Source organism: Mesoplodon mirus, assembly GCF_964341445.2.
Source record: "Mesoplodon mirus genome assembly, chromosome: 6".
NCBI classification, from domain to species: domain Eukaryota; kingdom Metazoa; phylum Chordata; class Mammalia; order Artiodactyla; family Ziphiidae; genus Mesoplodon; species Mesoplodon mirus.
The window spans coordinates 79,710,451-79,735,466 of NC_138982.1; the positions used below are offsets into that span (position 1 = coordinate 79,710,451).

Consider the following 25,016-nt stretch of genomic DNA (forward strand, 5'->3'; position numbering starts at 1 on the left):
GTTGGATTAAATGATTTCTAAGTTCCAGCAATCAGTCACAGTAGCTCTTTAACTATTGTATACACATGACAGAGCTTGATAGTCTCTGGAAAGCATAGTTGAAGAAATGATGGCAATCCTCAGATACTTGACTATTATGTGGAAGAAAGTGTAAAATTATTCTGTGTGGTTCCAATAAGCAGGCTAGGTTCATTTTGGGGGGTAGAGGCTTGGTGGTGACTTCAGATGGGAGGTAGAATCTGGTTCAGTTGAAGGAAGAGATTTTGGGAAAAAATAGATTATTGAAATGTTTGAATTCCTCCCCCCACCCTGCCACTGTCTCTTTTATGCTGCTTTGCCCCTCACTTAGCAGCTTTGTTTTCCTGAATTCTGTCCTCTTGTTCTTCAAGACAGTGAGACTGAGTTTTCTGTTATGTTTTAGTCCTGTATGTCACTGACTGGTTTTGTCCTCAGACTAAAAACTATAAAAATGGGAAACATGGTGCCATTTCTTCCAAGTATTGGCTCCCCTCTGGTATCTTCCTGCTTTTGGTTGTTCTCCAGCATTTTCAGATAGCTGTTTTTCTATATTGTTCAGTTTATAGTGGTTATCTGAGGGAGGATGGTTCTAATAGGAACTACTTGGCCATACTGAAACTGGAAAACTCTAAGATTCATTCCTTGTTGTTAGGTCAGGTGTTATTTTTTGCTCCCATCAGTTGGATAACACTATAATCAAATGGCTGTATAGGGCAAATTAGATTCTTTTATTTAAATGACTTTATCTCCTGCATTTTCAGCATGACAAGAGTTCTACAGAAGAAGAGATGGAAGTAGACAAGATAAAACATAAACTCCAGGAGAAGGAGGAACTAATAAGCAGTTTGCAAGCCCAGCTTAGCCAGGCACAGGCAGAGCAAGCTACACAGGTAAGGGTGTAAATCACCTCATAATCATTAAGTTAACAAATCACTAAAAGCCCAATGGATTATTATATGACTAATAACATTAGTTCTATAATATTTGTCTATGAATCTGTCACTTTCCTTCCTTCCTTCTTCCTTTTCCTTCTCTTTCCTCCCTTCCTTCCTTCCCCACTAAGTCTAGTAATTTTACTAGACTGTGCATTGGTGTTTGGCATCCATGGTTGATATTTGTAGATACCCAGTATGCTTTTTCAATATTTGGTATTGCACATTTTTACTTCTGAAGAGTTTTCTTGAATTATATAGCTGTAGTATTTAGTCTGTTTTCTTCTTTGGGGACTTCTATTATCCATATGTTCCATCTTTGATTATCTTCCATTTTGTCACTTTTGGTTCCTTTTTACCTCTTCATTTCAAAAGTTTCTTCTTTTTTTCTTCTTATTTAAGGCATTCTATTTTATGTTTATTTACTTTTGTGTTCCTTCTTGTTTTGTGCTCTTTTCTGAAATGAATTTTCAGAATTCATTTTGATTCAGCAGAATCAAATTTTTCCTGAATTCTGTCACCTCATTTCTGAGTTTTTCTAATTCTCATTTTTTAATTTTATTCTTTCATGTCTTGTATAATTTTCTTAATTTTTCTTAACACCTGTTGAAATAAATTGCAATTTTGATTTTTTTAAAATTAATTACTTTTATTGGAGTATAGTTGCTTTACAATGTAGTGTTAGTTTCTACAGCAAAGTGAATAAGCTATATGTATACTTATATTCCCTCTTTTTTGGATTTCCTTCCCATTTAGGTCACCACAGAGCACCTAGTAGAGTTCCCTACGCTATACAGTCAGTTCTCATTAGTTATCTATTTTATACATAGTAGTATATATATGTCAATCCCAATCTCACAATCCATCCCATCCCCACTTCCCCCTTTGGTATCCATATTCGATTTGTTTTTTGAGCATGCCTATGGTATGCTTTTCTCACCTGCTCCTTAGTTTTCTTTTTTTTTTAATAATAACTTTGGATGGGATTTGACCTTGATCATTTTATGTTTCTTATTTTTGTGTGAAATTAATTTTCCTAAACTTTTAGAAGGAGGCTTGATTCAGGAAAACTTTTTTTATTTAACAGACTTTTTTCTTTTGTTGTTTTTGTGTTGTGTTCAAAGATAAGGCAGGTGGATTTCTGAGATTTCCTGGCTTTCTTCTTCCTGCCCTTCACTCTGGTCTATACCAAATTTGCTCAGTAGTAATATAATGTGGGTCATGTGTATAATTTTAAATTTTTTAGCAGCTACATTACAAAAGGTAAAGAAGAAACAGGTAAACTTAATTTTAACAATATATTTCATTTAGTTCAATTTATTAAAAATATACTTTTAACATTAATATAAAATTATTTTTGTGTAAATTTATAATCTTTTTTTTGCACTAAGTCTGAAATTTGGTGTGTATTTTATATTATATATCAATTTGGATGCTAAATTTTCATTGGAAGTACTTCATCTGTGTTTAGATTTCATAAAATTTCCAGTTGAGAAAATAGATTCATATACTCAAGTTGTTCCATACATATATAGAAACTTTCTAATAACTGAACTGAGTGCTGAAACATCATTTTCCCTTAATATTTGCATCCATGTTTAGAAACTGGTTAATTACTTAGAATTGTTAATTTGACTTTGAAAAGCATATCGGCTTTAAAGCTACATCTGTGAGAAATGAAAGCACATGTCCACATAAAGACTTGTATATGCATGTTCAGAGCAGCTTTACTTGTGAAACCAAAAACTTGAAACAACATGTCTATCAACAGGAGAATATTTAAACACACAATGGAATACTACTTAGAAATAAAAAGGAATGAACTATGTATCGGTAGTACACCTTTATTTTAAACTTAAAAGTGTGTCTATACTTATTTTTGAACTAGAAAAATAATTCAATAAATATAAGTATTTATATTTTAATTACCAATTATGATTTACATAGGTATCAACTGTTATTCATGCTCTCTGCATAAAGTATTCTAATAAACACATCACACTGGTGTGTAGGAAAAAAATTATTTAAATGGAATCAATCCATTGCCACTGGCTAGATAGCTGGTATGTTTATTGTAACACTAGGAGCAATATGCACACTTACTACTTGCACAACAATTCAGCAGTATATTATGTGATGCAACAAGTAAAGTGAAATATAATCATACCAGAACACAATTGTATTTAATGGAAAAATAATTTATACTTAAGTTAATTAAAGTTAAATAATATTAATAATTAAATTTCTCATTTACATTAAGCATATTTCAAGCCCTTGATAGCCACATGAATTGATATATGAATATATCATAGTTGATAATGAATATTATAGCACGTGTATAGCCCTTTGTCTTCTATTTCTGTTATCCCTATTCTGTTTAATTTCTATTTCACACCTAGAAGTCTTTTCTTGGTGCAGTTGGTGTCTTGGAAAGCAGCCCTGATGAGTTAGTTTTGAGACTTCAGCTGGGCCAGATTGTTCTAGCACTTTTGTCCTTTTTACTGTGGACCCCTTGCATTCAGCCAGTATTGGAGAATGGGACAGCCCTGCCAATTTAAGCTGTTCTAAGATTGGCCAACTGTGCTTTCCAATAAGAATTTACTAGCTATTTGCGGGTTTTCCTGTTCTCAAGACCATCAGATGTTGCTCTGTTGCTGCCTTCTTCCTATTGTACAGACTCTAATACCAGAGTCTTTTGGTGGCTTGTCTCTACCTACTTGTATTTTGGGGTTTGTAGTACTACCTTCCTAATTTATTGTAAATATTGTCCATGGGTTTTTGATTTTATTATCTAGTTGTACTGTCTGGTTCTTTGTGAGGATTCAGAGAAATTGAACAACTGCTGCTATTGTTTCTGTTTTCCTCTGACAAATAATTTTGATAATTAAAAAAAAAAAACACAGTACATGCAATTCCCTTCAGTGTTAAGTAGAAATTAGAAGGATATTGGTAGGTATTTAGGGAAAATGAGAAAAGGAGGTCCAGGAATTAAGAGTGCCAATTCTTTTGCTTAAATATTTTTTTCTTCTATGTCTTCAGTTTGCTAAGAGTTCAACAGAGATGGAAGAATTTTTAATGATGAAGAAACAGCTCCAAGAGAAGGAGGAACTCGTTAGCACTTTGCAAACCCAGCTCAGCCAGACACAGGCAGAGCAAGCTGCTCAGGTAGGGTGGAAGGTACCTCAGAATCATTAGAATAAAGAATCATGAAAGTTTAAGATTATTACATGACAAGTCAATTCAGACAGTTTATTTTTAAAACTTTAGTAGATGGAAGTATAGTAGCTAGAATATTACAGTAGAAATTAGAAGGGTGTGGTAGTAGAAGAAATTAGAAGTGTTATTTACCTTGATGAATACACCCATAGCTTAATTTATGGCTGTTTCTTAGTTCTACAGGCCCAGAAACTTGGTTTTAATAGCACACAGAGACTCTGTCTTTTAGGAAGGAATGAGCTTATGCTAAGTTCAAAAGAGACTGCTAGATAAACCAAAAGAAATACAAGTGATTAGGTTCATTATTTCTTTATAGTAAAATCTTAATGATAAGTTAAGTTATAGTCAGAAGATTACTTAGTGATTATGTAATGAGAAAGTGGTATAGGTTGTGTGATTCAATGTTAAAAGGCACCAGTATGTGACTTTCTTCTTCATAGTTATTTCTGCTACCAGGACCAGACTGTTTGGACTGGCATCCTCAACTTTCTCTCTCTATTTTTCTAAATTTCCAGTTTGACCACCCACTCATATTTTTCCTTTGGGAATGCTTTTGACTTAAGAAACATTTTTTTTCTTTTTTCCCTCAAGTGCCTTTGTATAATAGCTAATCTTATCCATTGGGTGTTTGGTGTTTATTGATAACTTGTAGTATTAGTGGTGCTCTCTGTCTGTGGATGACCTACTGCTGTGTATACATTTAAAACTGGATATCCTAAAATCCTTAGTTTTACCTATTAGCTTTTATTGTGTCCTTTTTTGTACAGTGTAGGATGGAGAAATACAAAATATTTTTACCGAGTGGCTTAAAACATGGCAAGCCAAGATACACACACACACACACACACACACACACACACACACTATGATGGATCCGTTAATACATTTATGTGAATTAACAAATCCATCGTAATACAAGCCATTCAGAGTGTGCATCGCAAGCAACAATACAAACTGAAAGTATTTTGAGAGGTGAAAGGGGTTACTTGCATGTGACAACCAAGGAAGGTTACATGGAAAACTCAGGATTTAGGTAAAACTATGATGGATAGATAATATAGTTTCAACAAGGTGGGGAAAGGTGTTCCAATTGTGGGGAGTGGTGTAAGCAAAGTCTCAGGAAAAAGAATATGGTACATTTATTGGAAAGGATGTGTAGATGTGTTTGGCTCATGAAGGACTCCAATGCCTATACATTTGAAACACAGGATTTCAAATTCATAGTGATTTCAGCATTCAGATAATCAAAGATATTATGAAGATTTTTTTTCTCCTACCTAGAAGGAGAGCCAAGGTTGGTTCAAGGTGTCACAAATTGAAAAATCAACAATAGTTGAAGGACCTGTGCAAAATGGACACGCGAAGAGCTGTTTGGCATGCTTAACCACAGATCTTAAGGAAATGAATAAGCAGGTGCGCACGCGCACATACACACACACAAAAAAAACCTATGAACAAAACAAAAACACTGCTACCGAGCAACTCACAACCAGTCAATTTATTTCCATTTCATTTTGTTAAGAGCCAGTTACAAATGAGGGTGATCTAGAAGCCTGAAAGCAATGACAGTTGAAAATAGCTGTCTGGGGAGGTGGTGTGGATTTGAATGGAAATATACCGAGTTCTTTGGTAGAAGCAATTCTTTGAAAATGAGATCTGAAAGAAAGATTTGTATTTCCAGTTGTAGAGAATCTTGAGTAAAAGATACATTAGTTTGAAGTTTATATTTATAGGGCATGAGAATTTCACTGAAAGTTTTTGAGCGTGAGTGTGATGTTCAAAGAATTGTCTAGGGCTTAACAGGAATCTAACTTTGTACCTTTAATATTCTAATCTCCTTAGATCTTTTAAAAATATACCTCTTGTATATTTAAACACTTCTATTAACCATGCAAATACAGTTTTTATTCAAAACTTATGTTTAGGCTGACTTCTGAATTTGATGGTAGGCTTTCTCTCTCATTCCAAAGTTAGCATCAAAGCCTATCTCTCTTCCAGAATTCTCATCCTTGGCACTCAAATTTAATCTGAAAACCTTATTGTCTATCAATTCTCAGTGTCTGTGTTTGGAGAATAGTCTGTGAGTTTTGTTTGTGCGATATTCTGGGAGTGTAACTTGTATAGTTTCTCTGGTGTGTGTCTTCAGTTGAGTTCCATGCAGCAGGTGGTCCGAGAGAAAGATGCCCGCTTTGAGACACAAGTTCGTCTTCATGAAGATGAGCTTCTTCAGTTAGTAACCCAGGCAGATGTGGAAACAGAGATGCAACAGGTGTGTTGCTAAAACTTAGTAGAATGATTGTAGTTTTGGTTAACATTTAATTAAGTTATCACAGCCACTTTTCCACCCTTACCCACTGCTTTTCACTTGGTCTGGGTTTGCTCATTAATTGCCTTCTTTTTGGTGTTCTTCTCTTCTGTTGCATATTGCTTATTTATTTTCCCTTACCTTGCCTCTTACCCCTCTAATCAGGTTGTCACTACTCAAAAGCTCAGTTTAATTGGCAAATGTATGTGGTAGTCAGAAATTGGTTTCTCTTTAGTTTGCTGATTGTAGCTACTTTTGTGCCTTGAAAACCTGATCCAAAGCTTCAAAAACAATGACGTCAGTTTTAAACTTTAGAAAATTTAAAGATAAAAAGCAGTGATTTTGAAGCCATAAGGTCTTTTATTAACTCATTCATTATTTTCAATTCATTGAGTTATTTTTGAAAATTGGCTTCATTGTTTTTAAGTTTATCATCTACTAACTCAAAAGTATCTGTTTCTGTTTAGTATGTAGTGCAGTGTGGTACCCAAAGGCACTCCAGTGGTATTTCATGGCTGATTCATTTAATTGTTTTTGAGTGAAAACTTCTTCCAAGTTCTAGGCAATCCTTCAGAATATACCACTAAATAAAGTTAATTTATATAGCACTTTTTAAAGTAGAATATTAATATATACGTGTATCGTTGACTTATACATTCAACAAATGTTTATCAAGTGCCTGTCCCATGCATGAAACTAGAAGAGAAATGGTTCTTGCCTATAGAGAATATTCTCTTTGGTGAGTGGGATATACGTGTACCTATGTTATTTAGGTACAGGACATGACTATATAATTTTAAAAGTGGATATGTGTAATAAATATCTGATTATGAAAAAGGCTCCCTAATTCAGGGACTTCCTTGTGTCAGTTTGGTTGTTGTTGGTGCTCTGAAGAAGACATTTTTGGAGATTCTTTGTTGCTGCTGGATGGGAAGCATGGCATGCTGGTGTCCGACCCTTTAATCTGTCATCCTCAACATCTAAAAATCTTTAAGTACACAAGTCTACCTGACATTTTGAAAGGTAAGCAGATAATGATGCTCATGTGTTAGCACATTATGTCTAAACGTTTTCTTCTCAGAAATTGAGGGTGCTGCAGAGGAAGCTTGAGGAGCATGAAGAAGCCTTGTTGGGCCGTACTCAGGTTGTGGACCTGCTGCAACAGGAGCTGACTGCTGCCGAACAGAGAAACCAGGTACTGCCTTGTGATCTCTACTACCTGCCTTGGGAGTATTCATTTCCACTTTAGTTTGCCAGGCAGCAGGTATAAAATCCTGTTAGAAGCCTTCAGAGAACTGATGCCATTTATTCATTCTTTCAACAAATTCCCTGTGCTTAAGTGGTGGTGATACTATGATGAGCAAAATATATACAGTTCCTTCCCTCATGAGGCTTACATTTCACATCTTTTATTGTTGCTCTTTTCCTTTGTGATTTTAGGTCTAGGGTCCTAGTTTCTTTAGAACGTCATATTTTCCTCTAAGGAGTTTCTTTTCTGTCAGTTTACCCCTTCTCTGTCTTCAGTGGTTCTTGTGCTTTATGTACTGTCCTTTCTTTGTTTGTTTTGTTGTTTAACTTTATGTTGGTTTGAAATAATCCCACCATGCAATATTCCCTTAAATTTAAAGTGATTAAGGATGCTGATGTTCTAAAATCTTAAACTCAGGTATCCTATTCCCTGACTGTAGCCCATCCTGTCATTCCCTTTCTTGGGCTGTCCTGACTTTCATTCTTATTAAGATTCCTTGATCCTTTCATGTGTTGCTCTGGTATGTTGGTTCTTTCTTGGCCTCGCTCCTTTCCTTATCTGCTATAGATCTGCGACTGACCATTTGGACTACTCCTTTACCAGCCCTTGGATGCCCTATGTCCCTGCCCCTTCACATCCAGGGAGCCAAATCCTAATGTGGAATCAGTGCTATGGTCCACATTCTCTGCTTGTTCATCTGGGTCCTGCATGCTGCTGGAGAAAGTCATATCCTTTCTTCTTAATTTTCAACTCTCCTTGAGAACGACTGTCTTTCTTGCATCGAAACATGTTCCCATATCTCCAGTTCTAACAGAACCCATACCCTGACCCTGAGTCCCCTTTCTGGCTGTCATTGGTTAGTCAGGTTCAAATCCCAGTTGTGCTACTTACTAGATAGGTACTATGGAGATAGTTACATATGTGTGACTTTATGGTAAGTTTCCCTTCTCTGCTCCTTTTAGTACCTTATAAGTATCTCTCTCATGGCCTCTAATATTTTGTATTATAATGATCTGTTTAAGTGTGACTCTCCCACTGAACTCTGAGTTCCTTGAGGGCAGGGACTGGATCCATTTATTCAGTATTTATTGAGTACCACGTACTCAGTATGCCAGATTATGCTAGATGCTGGAGAACAGTGATGATAAAACAGACACAGTCCCTTTCCTTATTGAACTAATTTTGTATTGGGAGACACATAAGTGAAAAGCTAATGACACAAATAAATATATATATGAATAGAAACTGTCAAAAGTATCAAGAAGCAAAAACAAAGGGTCTTATGGAATTGTAGGTTTGGTCCTGAGTGTCTAGGCCTGGGCTTCACCTAGAAGAGGCTGTTCACTATGCTTATTGAAATGAAAGAATGAATTTATGGTTCATGAGGCTTTGTCTTTTTTTCTTAGATTTTCTCCCAGCAGTTACAGCAGATAGAAGCTGAGCAGAGTACTTTAAGGAATACTATAGAAACAGAAAGACAGGAGTCCAAGATTCTGATGGAAAAGATGGAACTTGAAGTGTCAGAGAGAAAGCTATCTTTCCATAACCTGCAGGAAGAAATGCATCATCTTCTAGAACAGCTTGAGCAGGCAGGTCAAGCCCAGGCTGAACTGCAGTCCCAGTACAGTGCTTTGGAGCAGAAGCACAAAACAGAAATGGCAGAGAAGACCTCTCACATTTTGAGTCTTCAAAAGACTGAACAAGAGCTGCACTCTGCCTGTGATGCCCTAAAGGATCAAAATTCAAAGCTTCTCCAAGATAAGAGTGAACAGGCAGCTCTTTCATCTCAGGTCATTCAGCAGCTGGAAGGTCAGTATTTGATTGCATTTGAAGCCCATTTGTCTAGCATCCCTTTAAAATTTCAGGGATCTCTTAGTGACATCATTTGCTTAAACCAATTGAATGAACAGAGTGATTAAGAAAGGTGTCTCTTCTGAACTCTTTGTTGCATTTCTCCCATCTGACTGAAGTTATAATCTGGCTTAATAAAATTATTATTATAGTACTAAAAACTATTGATAGTAATGTGTCAGACATTAAAAAGAACCCTATGTGAAACATAACTGTGGTCTGAAGGGTTCACTGACTGAAATGAGTAGGATTTGAATTAATTTGTGGAAAACTCAGGCCAGATCAAGCTGCAAAGGTAGGGAGACTGAATTGCGTGGAGTCATCTTTACTTCTAAAGATGGATCTGAATGCTTTTCTTATAGCTGAAAATTTCTTTTTAAAGAAAACTTTTATCCTTTAAGGAGGTTTAAAGAAAACTTATTTTTTAAATGTGTTATTATTAAAGTAATACATGCCTCTGATTTAGTTTAATTCTAAAAGATTGGCATACAGGAAAGATTTTAGAAAGCATTAAATTGAAGATCTGTATTGAAGAGAGCTGAACATTAACCAGAAAGCCTTAAGGGACATTACATGGGAACAGTATGTTACATGAGCATGCTGTTCTCTTAATTGAACCATGTTCATGTTTAAAACTGTGCTATAGAATCTCAGTAGGATTTATAATGCTTATGTGGAGAGTGAAGAAAATAAAATAAAAAACACTAAGGGCATTTTCAAGGGGGAAAGGAAAAATGACTTTTTAAAAAAATACCTAGACCTGTTTTATTTTACCTTTGAAGGAGGTTTACTGAGATTTCCTTTGGTCCTTGAGAGCATTTAAACAATTTATAAAATGTTGGTATTGGCATCGTAATTTTAATTAAGATAACTGAACTAGAATAAACAGCATATGGTGTATCCCTAGAAGATAACTCACTAAATTTCAGGCTTGAGGCAAAGATCATTTCAATTTTATTTTCTTTTCCTTAGATCAACTCCAGGAAAAATCCGAAGAAATCAACCAATTTCTAAGTAAGGCAACATTGCTAAAACATGAAATAGCATCTCAGACTTCTTTGCCAGATGTTTCTAACGAGGGCACACAGGTAATAAAATGTGTACTTCTTTTTTTTTTTTTTTTTTTTTTTGCGGTACACGGGCCTCTCACTGTTGTGGCCTCTCCCATTGTGGAGCACAGGCTTTGGACGCGCAGGCTCAGCGGCCATGGCTCACGGGCCCAGCCGCTCTGCGGCATGTGGGATCTTCCTGGACTGGTGCACGAACCCGTGTCCCCTGCATCGGCAGGTGGACTCTCAACCACTGCGCCACCAGGGAAGCCCTAAATGTGTACTTCTTATGAATATGATCTATTTGTCTTTGCTGTATCTATACTTGGGTGTTCTAATAGAATTTATTCCATAAAGCAGTATAAGCCTTCTCTCTTTTCTGCCTGATAAAATGCTTTTTTGGAGCCAATTCTATTTGAAAGGAATCATGAAAGACAGTAGTGTCCCAACAATGAATAATGAGAAAAAAGTAGACAGTGAGCAGCATAACCTCAAGAGCCTTTCTAATTCTAAGGTCTTAGAACTCTGTATTGGAGATGAGTCATTAATTTTAATCTTATAATCAGCTTTCCCAGTTGAGAAATCAATTTTGTTTTTGGTAGACCGAGATTTGATCAGGTTTAAAGTATACAATTCAGTCTAACCAAACTTAAAAGTCTGTTGTAGAAATCATAATGCCCACATTAATCAATTAACAGTAAAAAGTTTAATTTCCTGTTCATTGGCCAGTATATTCTCTCTGCTCTCTATAAAAGTCTCCAGGGAGCTAGATATTAATCATTTAAATTTTAATCATTTAATTATATTATTGATTTTGGTCATTTAATCATATTATTGAGCTTGAATATCAGAACAAGGAGAGTTAGTTTGATGATCTTAATTAACTAGTGTCAAGCTGGGATAACTGGATTAATTCATCTCCATTATAAGATTATACCCTTCCAAACTGACATATATTGGTCAGCAGAGTCCCATAGTTCCTGGGCAGTACTGTGCACGGATAAAAATTTTTGCTTCCTGGTTTTTGGCATCTAGGCTTTCCATTCTCTTCTATTCTCCCTTTCTCAACTTTTTCCTCCAGTGTTTTGTTAAGACATTTTTCAGCAACTCTAAAAAATTCAGATTCCATATATATGTGTTAGCATACAGAATTTGTTTTTCTCTTTCTGACTTACTTCATTCTGTATGACAGACTCTAGGTACATCCACCTCACTACAAATAACTCAATTTTGTTTCTTTTTATGGCTGAATAATATTCCACTGTATATATGTGCCACATCTTCTTTATACATTCATCTGTCAGTGGGCACTTAGGTTGCTTCCATGTCCTGGCTCTTGTAAATAGAGCTGCAACATTGTGGTACATGATTCTTTTTGAATTATGGTTTTCTCAGGATATATGCCCAGTAGTGGGATTGCTGGGTCGTATGGTAGTTCTATTTTTAGTTTTTTAAGGAACCTCCATACTGTTCTCCATAGTGGCTGTATCAATTTACATTCCCACCAGCAGTACAAGAGGGTTCCCTTTTCTCCACACCCTTCCAGCATTTATTGTTTGTAGATTTTTTTGATGATGGCCATTCTGACATGTGTGAGATGATACCTCACTGTAGTTTTGATTTGCATTTCTCTAATGATCAGTGATGTTGAGCATCCTTTCATATGTTTGTTGGCAATCTGTATATCTTCTTTGTAGAAATGTCTATTTAGGTCTTCTGCCCATTTTTGGATTGGGTTGTTTCTTTTTTTGATATTGAGCTGCACGAGCTGCTTGTAAATTTTAGAGATTAATCCTTTGTCAGTTGCTTCATTTGCAAATATTTTCTCCCATTCTGAGGGTTGTCTTTTGGTCTTGCTTATGGTTTCCTTTGCTGTGCAAAAGCTTTGAAGTTTCATTCAGTCCCATTTGTTTATTTTTGTTTTTATTTCCATTTCTCCAGGAGGTGGGTCAAAAAATATCTTGCTGTGATTTATGTCATAGGGTGTTGGACCTATGTTTTCCTCTAAGAGTTTGATAGTGTCTGGCCTTACATTTATGTGTTTAATCCATTTTGAGTTTATTTTTGTGTATGGTGTTAGGGAATGTTCTAATTTCATTCTTTTACATGCAGCTGTTCAGTTTTCCCAGCACCACTTATTGAAGAGGCTGTCTTTTCTCCATTGTATATTCTTGCCTCCTTTATCAAAAATAAGGTGACCATATGTGCGTGGGTTTATCTCTAGGCTTTCTATCCTGTTCCATTTGTCTATCTTTCTGTTTTTGTGCCAGTACCACACTGTCTTGATTACTGTAGCTTTGTAGTATAGTCTGGAGTCCGGGAGCCTGACTCCTCCAGCTCCTAAAAAAAACAACAATGGTTCTGAAGAATGTAGGGGCAGGACAGGAAGAGAATGGACTTGAGGACACGGGAAGGGGGAAGGGTAAGCTGGGAAGAAGTGAGAGAGTGGCATGGACATATATACGCTACCAAATGTAAAATAGATAGCTAGTGGGAAGCAGCCTCATAGCACAGGGAGATCATCTCGGTGCTTTGTGACCACCTAGAGGGGTGGGATGGAGAGAGTTGGGGGGAGACGCAAGAGGGAGGAGATATGGGCATATATGTATATGTATAGTTGATTCACTTTGTTAAAAAGCAGAAACTAACACACTATTGTAAAGCTATTATACTCCAATAAAGATGTTTAAAAAAACAAAAAATAAATAAAAATAAAAACAAAAATTCAAAGAATTTTGTAGTGAACACCTGCATACTCACCATCTAGATTCTATTAATATTTACTATATTTGCTTCATCATATATCTATCCATTTATCCATCTACCAATTCATCTTAATTTTTTATACATTTCACAGTAAGTTGTAGACATCAGTACATTTTTCTCTAAATATTTCAGCATGCATATCATTGACTAGATTTTACTATTTGTTTATAGTTCTTTTTCTTTTGAAGTGAGATTTACAAAACATGAAATGTACAGGTATTAAGTGTACCATTCATTGAGTTTTATCAAATGCGTTACCCAAATCCCTATCAAGGTATATCACCCTACAAAGTACCCTTTTGCAGTCAACCACATTACTCCCCTCCAGAGATGAACCAATATTCTATATTTTCACCGTAGATTAATTTTGCATGTTTTATATCCTATAAATGTAATCATACATTTGTGTTATTTTGTAGGAAAACTTCTTTCACTCAGCACATTTTGAGATTCAAGTATATTATCATTTATATCATAATTTATTCTTTTACATTGCTGAGAAGTATTCCATTTTATGAATATACTGTATTTGCCTTTTGCATGACTGTGCTATAATTTCCTTTTGATGGATAACTGGTCTTTTTATGCTTTGGGTATTATGAATTAAGCTGCTATGGACATTCTTGTACAAGTATTTGTGTGGACATATGTTTTCATTTGTCTTCATTAAATGCTAGTTGAGGAATTTCTGGGCCATAGAGTAAGAATATATTTAGCTTTATAGGGAAATGCTGGATCTTCTTCCAAAGTGATTATATTGTTTATACTCTCACCTAAAATATATGAGAGTTCTAGTTGCTCTATATCTTCTCTAAGATTTGGTATTATCAATTTTTAAAATTTTAGCCATTTTAATGGGTGTGTAGTGGTAGGTCAGTGTGGTTTCAATTTGCATCTCCCCAATGACAAATGATGTTGAACTTGTTTACTTGAGATTCTTGGACATTTGTATATCTTCTTTTGGTAAAGTATCTGTTCATGTCATTTCCTCATTTTAAAAATTGACTTTTTTGCCTATTTATCAAGTTGTAGTAATTCTTTATACATCCTGAATGCCAATTTATTATCAGGCATGTTTGGTAAATATTTTCTCCCATGCTGTGTCTTGCTTCTTTTTCTTTTTAAATTTTTTTAAATTGAAAATCACATATTGAATTTTTTTTTATTACAAGTAGAATTTCTTTTTTAATATTTATTTATTTATTTATTTGGTTGCACCGGGTCTTAGTTGTGGCAGGTGGGCTCCTTAGTTGCAGCTCGTGGACTCCTTAGTTGCGGCTCACCGGCTTCTTAGTGTGGCATGCGAACTCTTATTTGTGGCATGCATTTGGGATCTAGTTCCCTGACCAGGGATCAAACCTGGGCCCCCTGCATTGGGAACGTGGAGTCTTATCCACTGCACCACAAGGGAAGTCCCCGTGGCTTGCTTCTTATCCATTTTCTTCATGATGTTCTTTAATTAGCAGACATTTAAAATTTTGATAAAGTCTATTATTTATCTTTTTTTTCTGGTTATAATTTTCTTTGTCCTGTGTGTGAAACCTTTGCTTAACCCCAAGTCATGAAGATATTCTCTTATGTTTTCTTCCACAAGCTATATAGTTTTAGCTTTCACAGTTAAGTCTCTGAACCTCAGTAAATTTTTGTGTGTGGTGTAAGATAAGGGTCAAGTTTTATTTTTTTCCCTATATGGATATCCAATTGTCTCTGCACCATTTCTTGAAAAGACTTTACTTTCCTCATTGGATTGCTTTGGTACCTTTGTTGAAAACAAATGATTAATAGGTCTATTTATGAGCTTTCTAGTCTATGAGCTTTCTAGTCTAGTCTAGCCAATTCTTAGGCCTGTATCATATTTTTTTTCAGTCAAGACTTTATTGGGGCAACAGGGGGAAGTGAGAACAAGTAACAGGTTCCCTTGCTGGCTGGCTCCCTGAGGGGAGGCGAGCTTGTTCCTTATATGGGGTGAGGGTAGGAGTGTGTCCAGGGGTCTTGCTGGAGGGGTGGCTTAGGTGGTTTGCCCACCCCTAAGGTGGTGTTGTGGCATATGCTCAGTACCCTGCTTTTGCTCCCAATACCCTGTTTTTGCTCCAAGCTCTTCAAAAGTGGCAGTTGGGTGTTTTTGGTCTCTTTGTATCTTTTGGGTCCAGAATTTGCCCCAACTGCACATGCATGCAGTTATTTTTAGTCCCATATAGTTTGTTTGTACTTTGTTGCTGGAGGAGATGTTTGTCCAGGTGCAAGCACTGCAGCACTGCAGCAAAGGGTCCCAGGTCCCAGCCTGTCTCATCCCCCCCTGAGAGACTCTACACCCTTATTCTTAAGGGGTAAGGGACCGAAGGTCTCTTCTTCTGAAACTTCTTCCTGCATAAGGGGACAGGGGCCACAGACCCTAGCCCCTAGCAGTGTAGAAGTCTCTTGCTGACTGTCCCAAGGACCTGTGGGATCTGGGCCACTTTCTGCTGGAATGGGCTGAATTCCTTGAGCCATCATGAGCCTTACTTCAAATTGTCGGAGCCTAGAAGACACAAACTCAATCAAAACTTTAAACAAACAAGGGCTAAAAAGGAGAAAAACAACAATAGCCATTAAAGGGCGTAGAAAGGGAAGGAACCAGGTTACCTTGGGAGGGCTTCCTTAACTGTTGACCTGACAGAGGAGGCATTGTTGCCCCTGCCAAGAAGCCATTCTGTTTGGGTGTATATTTTTGTTCATCTCGGGGTTAAAGTTCAACATGTTTCTCTATTTTTAGACTGGAAGGAAGGTCTGGACCTGTTGGTCCCAGGTCTCCTTCTTGGACCGAAAAGTCTTAGTCACAGGTTTACAACAATAGGGAAGACAACAGAGTACTAGTCAAAATATAGCCTAAATCAGTATGACTGAAAAGAAAAGGGTTATGAGAAAACAAAAACCTCCTGCCAGAAAGCTTTTTTTTTTTTTTTCATTTTGCGGTACGCGGGCCTCTCACTGTTGTGGCCTCTCCCGTTGTGGAGCACAGGCTCCGGACGCACAGACTCAGCAGCCATGGCTCACGGGCCTAGCCGCTCTGCGGCATGTGGGATCTTCCCGGACCGGGGCATGAACCCGTGTCCCCTGCATCGGCAGGCGGACTCTCAACCACTGCGCCACCAGGAAAGCCCCAGAAAGCTTTTTATACCTTGTGGTATCCAAGAGAACAAACTGGAGAACCAGTTTTCAGTTTCCCCGCCCATATTGAATAGCGAGGATTGGTGGTTAATTGTCTGCTGAAACCAGGTGGTTTGTTGTCAGATATTCTCAATGTTGGTTTCTACCTGGTATGGGCATCAGGGCTGTTTTCTTTGCCTCCCGATCTGCCCTGTTCCCTTAGGTAATTTGAGAATTTTCCTTTTGGTGCCCACAGCTGTGAATGACTTATACTAGTTTTGATTTTTGAGCACTTCTATGAGTTGTAATATCTCAGCCCCATATGTTACAGTGGAATTTTTTGCATTTAAAAGTCCTCTTTCTTTCCAGATTAGCTGCATGGGCATGTAAAACAAGGAAGGCATATATATATATATATATTTTTTTTTAATTTATTCATTTTATTTATTTATTTTTGGCTGCATTGGGTCTTCATTGCTGTGCACAGGCTTTCTCTAGTTGCGGTGAGCAGGGACTACTCTTTGTTGCAGTGCACGGGCTTCTCATTGTGGTGGCTTCTCTTGTTGCGGAGCACGGGCTCTAGGCGCGCGGGCTTCAGTAGTTGAGGCGCGCGGGCTTCAGTAGTTGTGGCACGCGGGCTAAATAGTTGTGGCTCGCGGGGTCTAGAGCGCAGGCTCAGTAGTTGTGGCGCACGGGCTTAGTTGCTCCACGGCATGTGGGATCTTCCCAGACCAGGGCTTGAACCCGTGTCCCCTGTTAACCACTGCGCCACCAGGGAAGCCCGAAAGGCATATTTTGAGTCTGTATATATATTTATAATTTTCCTTCCCCCAAAGTTAAGGCTCAAGTTAGGGCTATTAGCTCAGCCCTCTGGGCTGAAGTGTTAGGTGGCAAAGGTTTTGCTTATAGAACACTAGAAGTGCTCACAGTAGCATACCCTGCCCTCCTGACTCCATCTGTAATGAAACTACTGCCATCAGTAAACCATTCTTCCTCAGGGTTTTCTATGGCCTGGTCTGTTATATCAGGCCTACAGGCATAAACCTAGTCAAAGGTTTCAAGGCAGGAATGTGTTAGTTCTGGGCCTTCAGCCAGCCTTAGAGCAGCCAGAATGAGGGTGTGGCAAGTTTTGAGGGTTAGTTCTGGGGAGTCAAGGAGTAAAGCCTGCTACTTAGTAAGGCAGCCTCCAGTTAGCTAATGGTGGCCTTTAATTTCCAGAATCTTTTGTACTTGATGAGGGGTCTGTACTTCCAGTGGTTGTCTAAAGGTAAGCTTGTTAGCTTCTTCCACTAATAAAGCAGTGGCAGCTACCGCCCGGAAGCAGCCATGTCAACCTTGGGCCATGGAATTGAGTTGTTTGGAAAGATAGCCTATAGGTTGAGGAACTTCTCCTAGCTTTTGTACAAGGACTCCCATAGCTGTCCCCTGTTTTTCAGCAATGTACAAGATAAATGGCTTTTTTAAATTGGGGAGACCCAGAGCAAAAGCTTTGGTGAGGGTCTGTTTGATCTTATTAAAAGCCCTTTCTTGTTCCCCAGTCCAAAGTAATGGCTCTGTATCTGGGCCTTTAGTGGGTTCATATAGAGGCTTAGCCATTAGCCTGAATCCTGGAATCCAAATTCTGCAAAATCCTGCCATGCCTAAGAAAGTATGAGGATTTTTTTTTGGTCTTTGGGGCGCTTAGTTCTAATATAGCTTCTTTTCTATCTGGAGATAGCTGTCTGCTTCCAGGGTTTATAATCTATCCCAGATATTTAACTTGTTACTTTGAGATTTGTGCTTTTTTCTAGAAGATCCTGTAACCCTGGGTTCCAAGGACATTAAGGACTTAAATGGTATTTTGATCTGAGGCCTCCATGGTGGGACTACATATTCATATGTCATCTACATACTGTAGACTGGCCCCTTCTTTTAGGTGTATTTCCCTTAGTTTTTTTTTTTTTAATAAATTATTAATTTACTTATATTTTTGGCTGCGTTGGGTCTTCGTTGCTGTGCGCGTGCTTTCTCTAGTTGTGGCGAGCTGGAGCGACTCGGTGGCTTCTCTCGTGGAGCATGGGCTCTAGGCGCACAGGCTTCAGTAGTTGTGGCACATGGGCTCGGTAGTTTTGGCTTGCGGGCCCTAGAGTACAGGCTTAGTAGTTGTGGCGCACAGGCTTAGTTGCTCCATGGCATGTGGGGTCTTCCCTGACCAGGCCTCGAACCCGTGTCCTCTGCATTGGCAGGCAGATTCTTAACCACTGCGCCACCAGGAAGGTCCCTCCCTTAGTTCTTTTCTTAGGACCTGGGTGAACAAGTGTGGGCTGTCCTGAAACCCCTGAAGCAATACTGTCCAGGTGTATTATTGCATTTGACCTGAGTGGGGGTTAGTCTACTAAAAGGCAAACAGATACTGAGATGAGAGATGAACTGGGATGCAAAAGAAGGCATCCCTGAGGTCAAGCACTCCAGGAATCTGGACTAATATATTATAAGGATTGGCCACAAGGGGATGTATAGGGACCACTGCATCATTTACTGCTCTAAGGTCTTGTACCATTCGATATTCCCTGTTTGGCTTAACAACTGGCAGAATAGGGGTACTGTATGGAGACTGACAGAGCACTAAGAGGCCACGTCTTAAAAATTTATGTATGAGGGGTCGCAAACGTTTTTTTGCTTCCAACTTTATGGGGTACTGTCTCTTGTTAGAATAAGCGACTTCTGGCTTAAGGCTAATTTTTACAGGTTGAGCATTTATAGCCTTCCCAGGGATTCCTTTGTCCCAAACTGCAGGGTTTACTGTGTGTAGAATATGGCTGGGAATAGGCCCTTGTTCTTCCAGTTGATTTGTCTTAGTCAGAATCAAGATAAGGGGCTGCTTTGGGCCTCCTAACTGTAATATGGCTCCAAGGGAGCCCAGAAGGTCTCTCCCCAGTAGTGGGATAGGACACTCAGGCCCAACTAAAAAGGTACATGAGATCAAACACTGTTCACATAGGCCAGTGAGAGGCCCAGTGAAGTAACGGGTGTGAGGCTTTCCATCAACACCAGTCACAGTACAGCTTTTGGAGGAAGGAGGCCCAGTGTGAGAGATCAGGACAGAGTAAGTGGCTCCAGTATCACTTAAAAAATTGATTTTCTTACCTGCTATGTCAAGAACCACGCAGGCCTCCTTGATGGAGATAGACGTCTCGTTGCGGGGAGCCACCAGAATCCCCAGGCCCGCTCAGTCGTCCAGCATGGCCATCTCAGGAGAGGGAGCCCCCCAAACGTGGTGACATTGAAACAAGAGGTTCAGGTGGCTACTTGTCACCCACAGGGAAGCTGCATTCAGTGGTCCCGGAGGTGCCCAGATCCTCTCCCCGGAAGAGGACAACTGCCCCACATTGAGCACCGTCAATCTGATACTGAACAGGGTTCTTGGCCTTCCCCAATCAATGGAAATTGATTAGAGGCCAGACAAGAAATTCAGGCAAGGCTTTATTGGGGCCCCTGCTGCAGCAGGGCAGAGTGAGAATAAGTGATAAGTTCCTTTGCTTGCTCGGTCCTGCCTGTATCACATTGTTTTCATTACTGTAGTTTGTAGTTAGTCTTGAAGTCAGGTAGTATAAGTCCTCTGACTTTGTTCTTCTTTTCAAGATTGCATTGATTATTCTAGGTTCTTTGCATTTCCACAGAAGTTATACAATCAACTGTCTCAAATTCTATTTGAAAAAAAGAAGAAGCTGGATGGGATTTTGAATTGGCATTGTGTTGAATCTATAGATCACTTTAGGGAGAATTGACATCTTAATACTACTGAACTTTTCAATCCATGAGTATAGTATCTCTCTTCACTTACTACGATCTTCTTTAATTTCTTTCAGCAATGGTTTGTAGTTTTGGTTGGAGGAGTTGTGCACATTTTAAAATTTATTCTGAAATAGTTCATATTTTTTAATGCTGTTGTGGGTGGAATTTATTCTAATTTCACCTTTCCAACTGTTTGCACTTTTATGTAAGTATACAATTGAATTTTGCTTATGTGAACTTGATATTTATTTTATTAATTCTAGTCTCATTCTGTAGATTCTTTAGGATTTTCTACAAAAACAATCATGTCATCTGCAAATAAAGACAAGTTTTACTTACTCCTTGCTAATCTTTATGCCTTTATTTATTTTTCATGCAATGGTTAGGACCTTCATAACACTGTTTAATAGAAGTGGTAAGACTGGGACTTCTTGAATTTTGCCTGATCTTAGGGGAAAGTATTCCATATTTTACCATTAGCTGTGTTACTAGTTTCAAGTTTTCATTAATCTTCTTTTTCAGATTGAGGACTTTACCCTCTATTCTTAATTTGGTAAGAATTGGTATTAAATTTTGCCAAATGCCTTATCTGCATTTATTGAAATGACCATATGGGTTTTCTTCTTTATTCTGTTCATATGGTACAGTACTTTAATTTTTGACTATTAAACCAACCTTGTATTGTTAGGATAAACCCAACTTGGTCATAAAGTATTATCCTTTTTATATATTACTGAATTTGATTTACTACTATTTTTGGAAGCATTTTTGTATCCGTACTTATGAAGGATATTGGTCTTTGTTTTGGTCATGAAGATTTTCCTTTGTTTTGTAGTACTTTGTCAGATTTTGGTATTACGGTTATTATGGCATAAAAAAAATGAGATGTGGAGTGTTCCCTTTTATTTGAGAGTTTGTGTAAAATTGGTGTTATTTCTCAAGAATTTGAAAGAATTCACCAGTGAAACTATCTGGGTCTGGAGTTGATGATGAATTGAATTTCTTTTACAGATATAAGACTAATAAGATTTTCTTTTTCATCTTGTGCCAGTTGGATTTTAGTTTTGTTTTGTTTTGTCCGTTTCATTGAAGATGTCAAATTTTTGTTATAACCTTGATTATAATATTCCATTTTTTATCCTTTTAATGCTTGTATGCTCTGTAGTGATTCCCACCCCTACCCCAATCCCTATTTTTTTTAATTAAGATATAATTGACATATAACATTGTGTAAGTTTAAGGTGTACAACTTGTTGATTTGATACATGTATATATTGCAATAGGGTTACCACCATAACATTAGCTAACACCTCCATCATGACACATAATTACAATTTCTTTTTTGTGGTGAGAACATTTAAGATCTAGTCTCTTAGCAACTTTGAACTACGTAATACATTATTGTTAACTATAATCACATTGTTGGGTGTTAGATCTTCAGAACTTTTTCATCTTCCATCTGCAAGTTTCTACTATTTGGCCGACATCTCCCCACTTTGTGCTTCATTTTCTTGATCAGACTTTAAACTAGAAATTATTTGACTTTAAAAAAAAATCTTTTCAAAGAACCAACTTTTGGCCTTGTCAATTTTCTCTAATGCTGGTCTGTTTTCACTTTTATTGATTTTTGTTCTTTGGTATTTCTTTCTATTTATTTGGTTTTACTTTGCTCTTCTATTTCTAACTTCTTAAGGTGTAACTTTATATCAAACACTTCAGATCTTCTTTTCTCATTTAAACATTTAAAGTTACACAATTCCCTCTTAAGCACATGGTTTGATATGTTGTGTTGTTATCATTCAGTTTTTGAAGAGTTTTCTAATTCTCCTTATGATTTCTTCTTTGATCATGGATTATTTAGAAGTGTGTTATTTAATATCCAGATATTTGGTTTTATTTCTAGATATTTTATTATTATTGATTCCTAATTTAATTTCATAATGATCAGGTAATATGTTCTATATGATTTCAGTGCTTTGAAATTTATAGAGACTTGTTTTATGACATAGCATATGATGTGTCTTGGTGAATGTAGCTTGTGCACTTGTAAAAAATGTATATTCTGTAGTTATTGGCTGTAACATTTTATAAATATCACTTAAATCATAGTATTATTCAAATTATATTTGACTGATTTTTGTCTAGTTGTTGAAACTTGACTGATTTTTTTTAGCATTTGACAAAATTTAATATCTATTCATAATAATAAGTTCTTAACAAATTATACATAGACAAATGTAGCTTAATGTAATAAAGGCCATATACAACAGGCCCACAGCTAACATCGTACTCAATGTTGAAAGGCTGAAAGCTTTTCCTCTAAGATCAGGAACTAGACAGAGGTGCCCACTCTCATCACTCCTATTCAACATAATAATGGAAGTCCTTGCAAGATCTGGAATAGCCAGGCAGTCCTGAGAAAGAACAAAGAGGGAAGCATAAAATTCTGGATTTCTTTTCTTTTCAATTCTGTGTTCCAGAGATTTGGAGAGGAATGAATGATGGGGATGGCTCTTTTTTCCGTGAAGTCTGGAGCCTTCTGTAGGAGAATCAAAGACTGGAGTTGACTTGAAAGCTGAGAGTTGGAATTATCTGGAGGCTTTTTCAACTCAATTCTGGCGCCAGGAGTAGGTTGACTTGAGTTTGATGACATAATCACATGCCCTTCTCTTGTGGCTTGGCTGGTGTTCTGATTGCTATTTCTTCATTGGGATGATTTAGTTGTTCTTCTAAACAGAAAGTTATGAGATTCCTCGAGTTCTAGAGATCAGAAATCAAAATTGGTTTCACTGGCCAGAAGTCACGATGTCATCTGAGCTGCAGGGAAGGAGGCTTTAGGGAAGAATTCATTTCCTCATTTTTTCCAGTGACTAGAGCTGTATTACTTACACCCTTGTTTCCTGGTTGTTCTTCTATCTTTAAAACCAGAAGCCTAACATCTTGTCTTAGTCATCAGGTTGCCTTCCAACTCTTGAAACTAGACTGATTTTTAAAGAGTTTATTTATTTATTTGTTTGTTTATTTATTTATTTTTGGCTGCATTGGGTTTTCGTTGCTCCGCTCAGGCTTTCTCTAGTTGTGGCGAGCGGGGACTACACTTTGTTGTGGTGCCCAGGCTTCTCATTGCGGTGGCTTCTCTTGTTGCAGAGTACAGGCTCTAGGCATGCAAGCTTCAATAGTTGTGGCACACTGGCTCAGTAATTGTAGCTCACGGGCTCTAGAGCACAGTCTCAGTAGTTGTGGCACACGGGCTTAGTTGCTCTGTGGCATGTGGGATCTTCCCGGACCAGGGATCGAACCCATGTCCCCTGCATTGGCAGGCGGACTCAACCACTGCACCACCAGGGAAATCCTGCATACTTTTAAAGTATACAACTTGATAAGTTTTGACATACATGAAGTCATCACCATTATCAAGAAAATGAACATATTCATCACCCCCCAGTTTCTCATGCCCCCTTTTAATTTTTCTCTCACATCTCCCCCTACCCAGGCAACCACTTATCTTCTTTCTGTCATTATAGATTAGTTTGTATTTTGTAGAATTTTTAATAAATTATATGTGCTCTTTTTTTTTCCTGGCTTCTCTCACTCAGCATACTTATTTTGATGTTCATCCTATTGTATGCAGCAAGAATTCATTCCTTTGTATTGTTGAGAATATTGTACATACCACAATTTGTTTATCCATTTACTTGTTGATGGACAAACTCGGATTGTTGACAATTTTTGGCTATTACAAATAAAGCTTCTATGAATATTCTTTTACAAATCTTCCTTTGGACCTGTGCTTTCTTTACTCTCAGTAAATACCTAGAAGTGAAGTGTCTGGATCATATGGGAGGTTTTAAGACCTTGGCAGTTTTCCAAAGTGGTGTTACCATTTTCTATTCCCAGCAGCAGTGTATGAGAGTTCCAGGGGTAAACCTCACTTGGTAGTGATATATTATCCTTATACTTGAATTCACTTGCTAAAAATTCTATTTGTTTCATAACTATTTGGCTGTTTAGGTTATCTATTTCTTCTTGAGTGAGCTTTGGTGTTTTATATCTTTTAGGGGATTTGTCCATATAAAGTGTCAAATTTATAGGCAAATTTATATAAAGTTATTCATAATAGTCTCTAATTATTGTTTTAATATGTATAGAATCTGTAGTGATGTTACCTCTCCCATTTCTGATATTGGTAATTTGTGTTTTCTTTCTTACACAGGTTAGACTGTCCAGAGGTTTATTAACTTTACTGATCTCAAAACCAGCTTTGAGTTCATTTATTCTGCCTTGTTTTCTGTTTTCTATTTTATTGATTTCTACTTTGATCTTTATTATTTCCTTTCTTCTGTTTACTTTGGATTTGATATCCTCATTTCTTAGCTTCTTAAGGTGAAAGCTGAGGCCATTAGTTTGAGACCTTTCTTATTTCTAATATAGGCATTTTGCATTATAAATTCCCCCCCAAAAATCTACTTTAGCAGTATCTCACAAGTTCTGTTGTATTTTCATTTTCACTCAGTTCACAGTACTAATTTCCCTTTTAATTTCTTCTTTGCCCCTGGGTTACTTAGTTTCCAAATATTTGGGAGTCATATGTCTAGAGGTCTTTCTGTTATTGATTTTTATTTTAATTCCATTGTGGTCAGAGCACATACTTTATATGACTTGGCTCTTTAAGAATTGATTGAGACTTGTTTTATGGCCCAGAATATTGTCTGTTTTGGTAAATGTTCTAT

The 25,016-nt window shown here is 37.4% G+C and overlaps 1 protein-coding gene across 15 annotated transcripts in view; it reads left to right on the forward strand.

The window, feature by feature from the left end:
• Window positions 1-25,016, forward strand: part of GOLGB1 (golgin B1) — a 94,581-nt gene that overhangs the window by 31,086 nt on the left and 38,479 nt on the right. For 7 of the 15 annotated variants that reach the window (XR_014294357.1, XM_082624760.1, XM_082624753.1 and 4 more), the window contains exons 5-11: window positions 780-908; window positions 3,990-4,115; window positions 5,448-5,579; window positions 6,313-6,435; window positions 7,553-7,666; window positions 9,127-9,529; window positions 10,544-10,659. Coding sequence is in view for 14 of the 15 variants with exons in the window: in XM_082624760.1 (XP_082480886.1) it covers window positions 780-908; window positions 3,990-4,115; window positions 5,448-5,579; window positions 6,313-6,435; window positions 7,553-7,666; window positions 9,127-9,529; window positions 10,544-10,659 (1,143 nt within the window). In the remaining variant the exon portion in view is untranslated. The remainder of the gene's footprint in view (window positions 1-779; window positions 909-3,989; window positions 4,116-5,447; window positions 5,580-6,312; window positions 6,436-7,552; window positions 7,667-9,126; window positions 9,530-10,543; window positions 10,660-25,016) is intronic. The other 8 variants (XM_082624764.1, XM_082624765.1, XM_082624754.1 and 5 more) reach the window with 5 other exon arrangements.